Genomic DNA, 12,373 nt, shown 5'->3' on the forward strand with positions numbered 1-12,373 from the left:
AGGAAATGTTTCTACTCACATCAAAGGCAGGTGGAGGAGGTGGGAATACCAAGTTTTTTCCGGCAGAGTCAAAAGCACCGGATGCGCGCAGCTCGGAGTCTAGCTCCATCTGCCGCATCCGGATCCGGACTTCCTTATCTGCCTCGATTTTCCTTATGTCCAACTGAAACTGATACTGCTTATCTTGCTCCCTGTCTTTTGCCTCCAACTGAAGTCGTGCGAGACGGACTTTGAGCTTATTCCCTTCCCGGGAATCTGGACTGCCAGGAGACGGTGGACTATAGCGAGGCGGCGCGGACGGTGCTTTACACTGCTCGCTCCCCTTGCTGTCACTACCCTCTCCTTTAGCAAGGACATTAGGCACAGTGGGCTCAGCTTGAGCAGGCAACACCAGAGAACCCCTTTCCACCAACTCATCCACCACCAAAGCCTGTAATTCCTTTTTTCCCCATTTGCCTATTCACCGCGAGACTGAAATGTTGCGCTATCTCATATAAGTCGTCTCTACGACACTGAACTAACTGCTCAGGAGAAGGACAGACCAAAAACGACTCCAAATCCAAAAAGGTGCCATACTCAGCTAAACTGCACACAACCGTACCAAATTTTTTCCAGCAATAAAAAAACACTTATAACCCCAGGAATTAAGTTATAGATCCCGGACGAGAGCCCATGTGTTACGTTCCCTATTGGGCTAGGGGAACCAAAGGGAAGTGACACGACCAGAGTGGTATTGGTATTAATTATAAAGCAAGGTGTAACAAAATGGCAGGCAGGCAGCCTGAAACAAACAAGAGGGCCAAAAGGGCACAGGTTGACAAATAACCGAACAAAAGGAGGACTCTAAAAAAGGAGTCTAAAGGCATACAGGTAAAATAAATACTAATATACTAAATACTGAACGAAACAAAACCTCACTTCAAGAGTGGTACAACTAACAAAGGGAGTCTACACAAAACACACAGCTAACCTAAAGGCAACAGTCACAACTCCTAACGATACTCTAAACACTAACTAATCTACACTCTACTAACACACAATATCACACGGAGATAAACACACAAGGTTAACCACAGAATGATGAGCAAAATGCGAGAGGCGTCTGTTCACTCAACAGAGCCTCCAGAGTGGTGATAGTCCGCAGCCTTTGTACTCCTCCCCAGCAGGTGTGCGCCGGCTGTGCGCTGCGATTGGACGACGTCGATCCAATCACCATCTTCAGAGGCGGACCAGGAGATGGGCAGCCAAGGATGTTGGAGCAACCACACAGCTCATTTGCATAAACACACAGCTGAAAACACTCACAGGCAGATTAAGGAGCAGACAAACAGCAACCGTAAAAATGTGTTTCTGCTCCATTTCACTCCATGAAGCCTCCAGCTTGTACAAGGGCTCCGCCTCCACTCAACATAACATGTCCCGCCCTCCTCACCAGAACATTTAAAAGTAAGGGGATGGAAATAGATGAAAATAAATACGCTCAAACTAAATAACAGGCCAGGCATTTCCACTCACCAAGTCACCTTTCAAAAAAAAAGAAAAATGGCCAAGAGAAGCATAGATATGGGTTTAATCAGCGAGATGCCTGTGACAACGTACAGCCATCAGTCCGGAGCGCCAATCAAGAAACTAATGCAATATCTGTGCCGGATTCAGACGCCTCCAGCTGAAGAACTTCATGAAGAATTGACTCTGAAAAATGGCGATGTTTGGGGTTATGTATTCAACTATATGGAGAATGAACTGCATTTATACAATCTGAAGAATGGAGAAACGTATGGACCACGTAGTGTTAAAGCGACACTGACCTCAACAGATTGGGCTGTGTTAACTCTGGTGTTTTCCAGAGATCTCCACGCAACCACTGTATCGGAAGAAGTAGTGCATCAAGAAACCATAGTGGAACCAGCGGTGTACAAGATATTTGCAAAGAAAAGCAAAGAAACACAGACAGCATGTGAGATCAAAGAAGAATTTTCACCGCCGCCCCTCAATGTGGAGGAAGAAGGAGTTATTTCCCCGCTGCCAGAAGTGAGAAGAGTCCTGACAAGCACCATCTGGGAAACTAAAAGCGGACCATCGGGGCGATGGTATTACCGTGCAAGCCATTTGGAAACGCTGGGGAAGGACCCCTCTGATGATTTTGTTTTGGAGTATTTTAACTCTACATGCGGAGTTTTTCAGACATCTGTGCGGGTTCCTCTGACTGCTTGGCTGAAAATGATTGATGGAAAAGCTCCAAAGCTTAAAGAACTTTTAAAACAGAGTCAGACATCGATGGACATTATACTGGTGAAAAAGAATCTCACCTTTACAGAGGACTCCGCCTCCCACTCAACATAACAAGTCACACCCTCCTCACCAGATGATTTAAAACTAAGGACCCCTCAAAGAAAAACATTGTGTATTCTACCTATGTAAAAAGTAAAAGAGTGTCGGGTTTGTCTTACGAAAATGTGTTATCTCTGTATCAAGATGATGTGTTTAAAAATGAATTTTGTGACACATACCAACTGTGTGAGAGACGTCATAAAGACACTCATTTTAACCACAGTGTTTGTTCTCTGCAAATGTTTTAAGATTGTTACAAAATGTAAAAAATAAAAATAAAAGGTATGGAGACAAAATTAATTCAGGTGACTCTGGCTTTATTAGGAAAACAAACATATAATACAAATGGGTTAGGGGTTAAATGTAACCATCTTGGACTTAATAGTCTAACAAAATACTTTATCTGAATACATTTGTTCTTTTTAAGAGCACTTTTTGAAATTATTTATTTATTATTTCAGTGGAACAATCCGGTTTTTGTTAACATCAACGCTTTCTTCTCTTTTTTCTTGTGTTACTAAGATACTTTTAGACACACTTTGGTGTATGCAACACTTGTTCAGATAAACAAGGTTTTTTCTTTTCTGATAAACTTACATATTTTAGTTATTTTCTGCTACCAAGATACTTTAAGATACACCTTGAGCAACACGCAACAAAGGGTATAATTTTTAAGGGGTGCAAAACTTTCGAACAGGGTAAAATATTCATTAATTTGTATTGAATTTCGTTTTCTTTTTTGATTTTCAACATACTATTTGTACACAATGACTTTTCCATATTTCTGACATACTATACTTTTTTGACTTTTTTTCTGTAGAATCTTGACAAAACTATTACTTGTTCTTAAATGATGACCTATTGCTGGAGATGAGATGAAAAAGCTACAACGCATAAAGAACTTTTTTCTAAAAACTCAATTCTATAATTGACTCCCCCCATTCAATGCAATAAGCCCCACCCTCCACTCAGCAAATCATCTAAAACGAAGGACCTCGCTAAGACGACCGTTGTAAACTAGCCATGGAGCAGAGAAAAGCCAAGACTCCCCCCGCGAATTGCAGCCAGGAACAGAGTCTTGAACAACCATCAACACCACCATGTGGGAAACCCGAATCTTGCAGTATTACTGCTGCTGATGCTACTCCTCGGGTCAAGAAGTCTCGGTTTAGGGACACAGTGAAATCGGAATTGTTTCATATTCTGGAGAGGGTGCTGTATCGGTACAGAGAAGAAATATGCAAAGGATGCCGAGTCAGTAACCCCGACCAGAGGCAACACGATTGTCGGAATGACATGCCCGATTTCTTATTCAGAAACAATTACAAAGCGTTAATGAAAAGACTTTGGCTCGCCAACTTCGTTACAGTGATTGACCAGAGTCTTATTGAAAAAGGCATTTGCGAGGATGAACTGAGGATAGGACGCGCTTCGGAGGCTTTTCTGCACAAGCTTATAAAATACAGATGCCTCAAGGAGAGACTTGAAAAGATCCATATCGAGTTGTATGGAGAAGAAGCAGTTGGATGGAGAAGAAGCCAGGGACTTGTTCGATACATTGACTTTTTTCTTTAAGTAAAATAAAAATGGGAAACTACTATGCAAAACTCTCTATATATACTGATCAGCATGTAGTCATTACCCTTTTAATAAGTGTGGTGATGGGGACGATTGAAAACAGAACGAGTAGTGACCCCTGTGTAAAAAGAATGGCTGGAGTTTGTAAACTGGAAGACATTTTGGATATCGTTCGTTCTGGCAGTACTATTCCGGGTCATTGGGAAACGATTGTAAACGAAACATTTAAAGTGGTCCTGGAATCTTCATTTTCCGAAACATTCTGTAACATTACCTCAGAAATGAAACAAACATCAAAAGTGTATCATGTGCTCTCATTGTATGCTCTGTTTTTAGATGTAATGCATCTTTGTGTCGAAAACTGCATACACGTGAATATTTTTGACTGAAGTGAAAAAACTCCATCACGATATCTCCAGTAATATGGGGAATTCTAAACTGGAGACAGTCCTGGGGATGCTACAATCAGTATAACTAAAAATCACCAAAATCACACTGGTGTTGCCTGTTCCCCTCTAGTTTATGCTCACAAAAGCATTTCACTCTGGGCATAGCAGGTACAAAACTAAAGAGGGGCTTCCAAATCCGGCAGCACCAACACCTGATCTGCCGGATTTTGAAGCCCCTCTTTAGTTTTTCACCTGCAGGGCCCAGAGTAAAATGCTTTTGTGAGCACAAACTAGAGGGGAACAGCAAGCACCAGTGTGATTTTGGTGAAGTTGTGACTATCCTGGACAAAGATATAGGGGGGGTTCCAAATCCGGCAGGAGAAATGTCTGCTCTGAACATGTTATGTAGAACAGTGCAGATCTTCCCTATTGACACCAGGATTAACCTAGTCTAAAATAAGGAACATTAATAGTGTGATAGAAAATGAAATGTAATGTAATAGAGGCACAGATATAAGATCAATAATACACTTTATTTTAGGGCACCTTTCAAAGCATTCAATGTCACTTTAAAATACAATTACAAAAAATATGAGTGGCATTACAATACAAACATGTGTTGAGTAGTAATATATAAAAATGATATTCAAAGGAGCAATTCAAGTGAGTGAAGCCAGTTTGAACACATTATCTTTTAGGCTTGATTGAAAATAACACAGTGTCTGACATGATCATGTGATATCATTACCGTTATATCATTGCTTACTATTCGTGGTTATCAGACACTTAAACAACAGAGAAGGTTTTAATAAATAGGACTATACTGACAAATCACATATTATCCTGTCATTGTCTGTTCTGTAGGAATATAACAGAGTGGGACTACACTCAAAAACGTAAATTTATTCCAATACGAAGATTGTGACAGATCTGAAAAACGTGTCCTTAAAACGAGCCTCCTCGCAATGCACATTATTTATTCAGCCGTTTGTTGTTTAATCTGATATATCATTCAAAAGAGAGAAAAAAGCTTAGAAAAGGGTGAAAAAAGCTTAGAAAACGGCGAACGCTCAATACAGACGATGACGTCACCTTTGCGCGTCCCCGTGAACAGGGCTTCAATCCACGGCAAGGCTTCAACCTCTAAACACCGAAAACCGGTTCTTAGCTGACCCCACTTTGCTGCCCGGCAAGAACCAAGAACCACGCTCACATCAGAAGGGGGCGAGATTAACCTGAGCCATAATAACAGTTTATGGCGAGTACGGAAAATGAAAGTTGTAACAAGCAGTGGCGCTGAGCAAAGTGACTAGAACTCAACCACACACTTGTAAAAAAATAACACACTTTATAAAGTCAGGCAACACTAACCAGGCTTCATGTGATTCTGTTTATTTGTACCTTACTTTTACCATCCGTTCGCTGCTATTGGTCATTGTGGAGAGCAGGCAGACGTTTTGTTTTGTATTGTATTATCGCAGCTATCAGATGGAATCAATACATGGGCTGCACAGGTTGTGCTGTCGGACTATCACAAGTAGAATCATAATGAGAAGGTAAAATGTGCCTGTAGAAAACGGCTTATGCCACAATAGGATAGCAACAAGTAGTCAAGATAGTCAGTTTAGCTTCGGTTGCTGTTGCATAACTGCGGTCAACTCAGCCGTTTCTGTTCTCTCGTGTTCGCTTGGTCAAATCAGCAGATTCATTTTTGAGTGCGCAATTAATAGTGCCTTTACGGTAATCGCTGTACAAGAGTAAAATAATCCATGTTTTGTTCTGCTTTATTTGCAATAAAAGTCATTTGTACCATAAATTCTTAATAAAAACTGACACTGTTTGACTCAGTCCTAGTTTGACTGCAACAATAATATGAAGTAGGCTACTTTTACGGTGTACTTTTTGGGTAATAGGCCTACTCTCTCAAAGTCGCCTCCTAAGAAGAAAATCAGGCCACCTGCTATATGAGATAAAATTATTTGTATCCATAAGTTCTTAATAAAATTGGTACTGTTGGACTTAGTACTACTTGGACTACTCCCACAAGTACAATAAAGTATTTTTACTGTGTACTTCTTGAGTAATCCTTTGGCAAACTCCCCTCCTGAGTACAATAATTTATGTATGAAAATCATGCCACCTGCTATATTTGATGAGGGATAAAAATATTTTTTGCAACAAGTTCTAAATGAATTGATACTGTTGGAGTCAGTACTACTTGGACTACTACCACAAGTATAATCAAGTGTTTGAGTAATCCCCTGTCAAACTCCCCTCCTGAGTAGAATAATGCATGTTTTCTGCTATATTTAATGAGCATTAAAAGCGTTCACAATACTGGGAGGCTGTGGCTCAGTGGGTAGTGTGCTGGACTTCGAATCAGGGGAGGACACGTCACCCCAAATTGCTCCTGTGGGGATTGTCCACAGTACTGAATGTAAGTCGCTTTGGATAAAAGTGTCTAACAAATTACATGTAATGTACAGATAATGTTAGACAGAGTATTGTATATGGTAGACAGATGACATCAACACTAGATCCACTAGATCAGTACTCCAGCAGCAGCATCGTTACCTCTTGGAAAGTCGTTAGAGACTATCCTGGATAGCTGTTCACAACTTTCCTTCAGCACAGTGACACACCCCTGTCACTCTTGTTGGCCTCTTATGATGCTGCTAAAGTCCTTCCACTGCACCTTTTTAAGACTCCAATACAGGCATTTGTACTGTATGTGTTTGGAGAAATGACACAATAAATGGCAAGCAGATTTGTACACATCGAAATCTTGTAGTGCAGGAAGAAATACACACTGGCTAAGCCTGCAGGTGATATAGGCTTTGTTTTTGCAATATTTATTCAAAGGTCACTTCTTATTTAAATAAATATCTGAAATATAGATATTATCTATTATCAGCAGAATACATGAAAGAATGTACTCAGGACAGGAGTTTGACCTAGTATTACTCAAAGTACACAATACAAGTACTTCATTGTATTTGGGGTATAGTCTAACAAGTACAGAGTCCAACAGTAACAATTTTATTAAGAACTTATGGATAAAAATAATTGTATCTCTCATCAAATATAGCAAAAGTGGCATGATTTTCTTCTCAGGAGGGGACTTTGAGAGAGTAGCCACCAGTGTAACCAAAGATAAGTCTAGGCTACCATTGATGGCTGTGCTGGCCAAATCAATGTTTGTTATGGAATGACATATAATATAACTTTAAATAAAAAGACAAACACTTTTGCCTACGTCAATTTAACAGAAAATATTACCCAGTTGAAGGAATCAAGTGTGAAACGAAAGTGAAGGCACATTTATCCCCCCCCCCCCCCTTCTTCTATGTGACAGAGTAGGTTTTCATTCGTGGGAAACGAGAGAAAACAGAGAATGCTGTTGTTCTGATCCTCCCTGTAGTTTCCATTACCGGAAAACGAAAGTCAAGGCGCGACGAGGCAGTTCATGAGATTTATGCCTTAATGCCCCGCCCGTTTTATCAGCAGTGAGCATTTAAAGCTCCGTGCTCAACAACATCCCATCATTTACAGCAACACTGAAGATACACATCACTTTACAGAACTACAGAGGAAACAGCTGAATGATGAGGTGAGTTGCTGATTCAGGATTTCATTGTAAAAGTAAATCATAAGTAACATTGGGAAAATGGATGTCTTACTATTGAGTTATTGGAGAATATTTTTGCGTTATGTATCCTGAAAGTTACCCAATCCGTTCCTTCTTAATTCTTAATTTACTTCTTCGATTTATGCCAGGTCTAAAGGAATTTTAAAATTATGTAGGCCTATTTCTTTTTCTTTTCTTTAATAATCAGCCTATTAATGTATTTGTGGTTATGTTTCAGCGGGAGGAAAAATGCTAAATCCATCTGTTTTTTTTAATTAACTATTTTATTTCCCTTAGTCACAGTTACATTTCCTGGCTCTTTGTTCAACTTTGTTGCTCAATGTCATAACTTTCTCCCTACCACCCTATACTTTAGCTGGTATAGTGGCTGGGCCACTCACTCGAGGTGAGGTATATTGCCTCATAAGTTAGCAAAATTAATCAAATGTAGGTAAATTATGCTTAACCCTTATGTTGTGTTCGGGTCTCCCGTGACCCGTTTCAAGTTAAAATGATATAATAACTATGCTCTAGTTTTTTTTATCTGAACAAGGCTTCATGATATCCTCCATAACAGCTAAACACTACAAAAATGATTTTGACAATTTTAGTTGTGGGTGACTCTGGGTCAAATTTGGCCCAATCAGGATTCATCTTTGACTTTAGATGCCCCAGCCCCACCCCCTTCATCTGTAACAATTTAACACAAGCACATACACACACAAGCACGTGTACACACACACACACACACACACACACACACACACACACACACACACACACACACACACACACACACACACACACACACACACACACACACACACTTCATCTTGTGGGGGCGTGGCATGAACAACATTGTCCAACAAAAGCTTATTTTTCCTTTTTTTTCTAGCATGTGGGTCAATTTTGACACGTAATACCACAGAGGTTACTGTAGTTAATAATATAAAGTTGTAAAAACTTTTTGGGGGGAAATTTGTATTCGAATATTAGTCTATTAGTCAGATAACATAATTATACACTTCTTCACTATAGGGAATATAATGAGTGAATTTAATCATATTTCTTACTTAAATATGTGGTGTAATGTGTTTTGGGGCCATCAAATAAAATTACAGCAGGATTGTACGGTTATGAATGCATAATAAGTTAGTTATGATGTAGTTAAAACAATATTGGATGATAATCATTATTTTTGAGTGTTTTGGACTGAGATACATCATGGGTCAAAATGTACCCGCGAACACCATGAACGGTAACAGCTTTTGAACACAACACAAGGGTAAATACTTGAATATGCTTTAAGAAAACAACAGCCTATATCACAGCTCTCCATAGGGTTTCATGTATTCTGTTGGCAGCTGATCCCTTAAAACAGAAGCCTCAGATTGCTTATCATAAGAGGAAATAGGAAGGGTTTATTTCAAGCGTGATATGAAAAGAAGTTATTGGGCATTTTTCTTATCAACTTAGATTTGATAGAAAATGTTTTCAACTTGAATTCAAATCAAATCAAGTTTTATTTATATAGCACATTTTTAAAACGATTTTTGGTTGAGCCAATGTGCTGTAAATATAATAATGACCTTACAGTAAGGACACTATACAGTAAATACAACAGCACGGTTTGTGCAAAATATCAGTATGAGAAAATAATTGACTGAATTTGTTTGAAAAGTGGGCCTAACACAATACTGTGTAATATCTGTTTTCATCTATATTTAAGAAGTACAATACAAGAAAAGCACGAGTGTCATTTGTGGGCCATACTCCATTATACTTTTTGAATTTGCTTTTTGAAAAATGTATTCCTTTTGTTCTTCTTCAGTGCCTCTAAGAGTCAAACACTGGTGTCCAAGCTGGAGGCCCTGCAGTGCCACTTCACCTGGGATCTGGACCACAGCAGATCCTTACTTATACGTCTAAGAGAACACGTGAAGGACATTGGCACTGAGGAGGGAAACAGCTGGCTGGGTCACATCTACAACCTGCGAGGGTTCATTCAGCACAAGCTGGGCTTCAGTGAAGACGCCCAAAGTTTCTTCAACAAGGCTACAGAGGCCTTCAATAACATGAGAAACGCAGATGAGGGCCCCTGGTTAGTGGTGAACTACGGGAACCTGGCTTGGCTGCACCACCACCTGGGAGACCAAGCAGAGAGCGAGGCCTACCTTTCAAAAGTCGACGCCCTGAATAAAAAATACCCATCTCCATCCCAGAAGGAGCTCCACCCGGAGACCTACGCTGAAAAAGCCTGGACCCTGATGAAGTTCAGCGCAGACAAAAAGCTGCTGTCTGCAGATTACTTCCAGAAAGCCATCAAGATGCAGCCAGACATGGTGGAGTGGAACACTAGCTACATCATAGGGTTAGTGAATGCTTCTAAGCACAGCAGCACAGGGCTGGAAGAGGAAATCTTGGAGAAAATGAGAATCGCTAAGGAACAGGATCCAGAGAACTTGTACATCGCTGTTAAATACCTTGATCAACGTGCTAAGAGAGGAGAACGTATTGAAGATGAAGCACGTGAGTTAGCCAGAGAGGTTTTAAGGAATCCTGTCAGCAGCTACAGTGGTTTTAAAGCCATACTAAGGGTTTACAGAACATATTTACCTGTTGATGAGGCTATTGATTTGGCAGAGGAGGCTCTGAAGGACCATCCAGATGAGCGCTATCTGAAGAGATGCGCTGCTCTCTGCTACAAATGGAAGATAACTCTTTCCAGGGACAGTCGCCCAAAGAAAAGCATGATAGACAGAGCAGTGGGTCTCCATCAGGAGGTGATTTCCCTCTACCCTCATTCTTCCCTTGTGAAGAAGATGGACCTTGCAAATGTGTATGGAAAGGCAAATGATGGCCAGGCTAAAGCTGAGCAGATATATCAGGAACTGCTAGAAAGGGATTTGGAACCAGCAGACAAACAGGTGCTTTACAACAACTACGCAAGATATTTAAATTTCGATCGAAAGGAGTATCAAAAGTCACTCAAATATCACATGAAGGCAGCAGCAATACCGGACCAATCCTTCTATCGTGACAGCAGCATCAAAGTTCTGGAGAAGATCAGGGCCAAAGGCAGGGACAGAATGTGCGGAGAAATAAGGGAGTTTCTGGCAAACCTGCAAGAGCCGTAGTGTTTTTAACAGAACAGGTAAAACAATCAGAAAAAAACTTAGGTATTGCACTACCTACAAATAATCTGTATACTTATTGATTGAGAAGATGTATAATAATAATAATAATAATAATAATACATGAGACTTGTATAGCGCTTTTCAGGAAACTCAAAGACGCTTTGACAGAGAATTAAAAAAACAAACAACAAAAAACAAAGAAAAATACAAAAACAGATAAACAAAACAGAAAATAGGGGGGGGTGGTCAGTGGTTGAATGCAGTGTTGAACAGGTGGGTTTTGAGTGATGTTTTGAATACTGTGAGGGAGGAAGGGAGGGTAGTGAGTTCCAGAGGGTGGGTGCAGCAACGGAGAAGGCTCTGCCGCCCCAGGACTTGAGGTTGGTCCGGGTGGGGAGGGACAGGAGGTTGGCAGTAGCAGAGCGGAGGGAGCGAGTGGGACTGTGTCTGTGGAGGAGGACAGTTAGGTAGGATGTATCTGAGAGTTTATGCACTGAAACACTGTCAGCAGTAGTAGCCTACACTCGATTTAGGAAATAAGCCAAATCCTTTATAACACTGGTTGTTGACATGTTGTTTTCCTGAACTATGTGTATGTTTTTTCCATGTGCATGCTGTTCTTTCTAGCAAAATACTCTATAACCTATGAAATGTGCTTTGCCGTAAGCTTTTATTTGTGTAATATAAAAATGTGTGATTGGTATTGCAATATATTATGGATGTATAACCTCAATAGTATTGCATGATGCAACTGATTATATATCAAGAGTGCCTCTATATTGTAAAAAAACAATAAAAATGCATTATGTAAACCAAGAAATGTACTTGTTTTTGGTTTCCTTGTTGCTTTGGGGTTAATACATGCATATACTCTATATAAAATGTAGAACTACTGCACAGAAGGTGCTTAAATGTTCCATTTTGAAGTCAACAAGGATGAGCAATAAACACAAACAGCTGTATGAGAATGTCCCCAAGGGATAAGCGGCACTGAAAGACACTGCTTCTATAAAAGAAGATGAACTTTTATGTTAAAAGAAGTGTTTGTTTTTGTAGTTCAGCAGTACCCTGTCAACAGGAAGTGGTATCCAAACAGTAACCTGGTTACAGCAGTAGATGGCAGCAGCAGCAGAGCGTCATGGTGCAGGTTTCTCCAACAGCTCTTCATTCTGACACTGCAGACAGCTGCTGCTCATTATCTAAATGAGTAGAAAATAACGTGCATTAAAACTTAACTTCTCCATTTGATATGAACTCATTTACATATCACCATGCACTGTCTCTTTCTATGAATCCTATGTGTCACAGGG

At 40.2% G+C, this 12,373-nt stretch overlaps 1 protein-coding gene across 1 annotated transcript; it reads left to right on the top strand.

Moving 5' to 3' along the window:
- Positions 1-7,798: 7,798 nt before the first annotated feature.
- On the top strand, positions 7,799-11,883 carry LOC117445670 (interferon-induced protein with tetratricopeptide repeats 1-like). The gene is made up of 2 exons (XM_034081467.2): positions 7,799-7,908; positions 9,758-11,883. Exons 1-2 carry the CDS (start codon positions 7,901-7,903, stop codon positions 11,061-11,063), a joined length of 1,314 nt encoding a protein of 437 aa, XP_033937358.1. The 5' UTR covers positions 7,799-7,900; the 3' UTR covers positions 11,064-11,883.
- The last annotated feature ends 490 nt before the right edge of the window (positions 11,884-12,373 follow it).

Source organism: Pseudochaenichthys georgianus, chromosome 4 (genome assembly GCF_902827115.2).
Source record: "Pseudochaenichthys georgianus chromosome 4, fPseGeo1.2, whole genome shotgun sequence".
NCBI lineage: Eukaryota > Metazoa > Chordata > Actinopteri > Perciformes > Channichthyidae > Pseudochaenichthys > Pseudochaenichthys georgianus.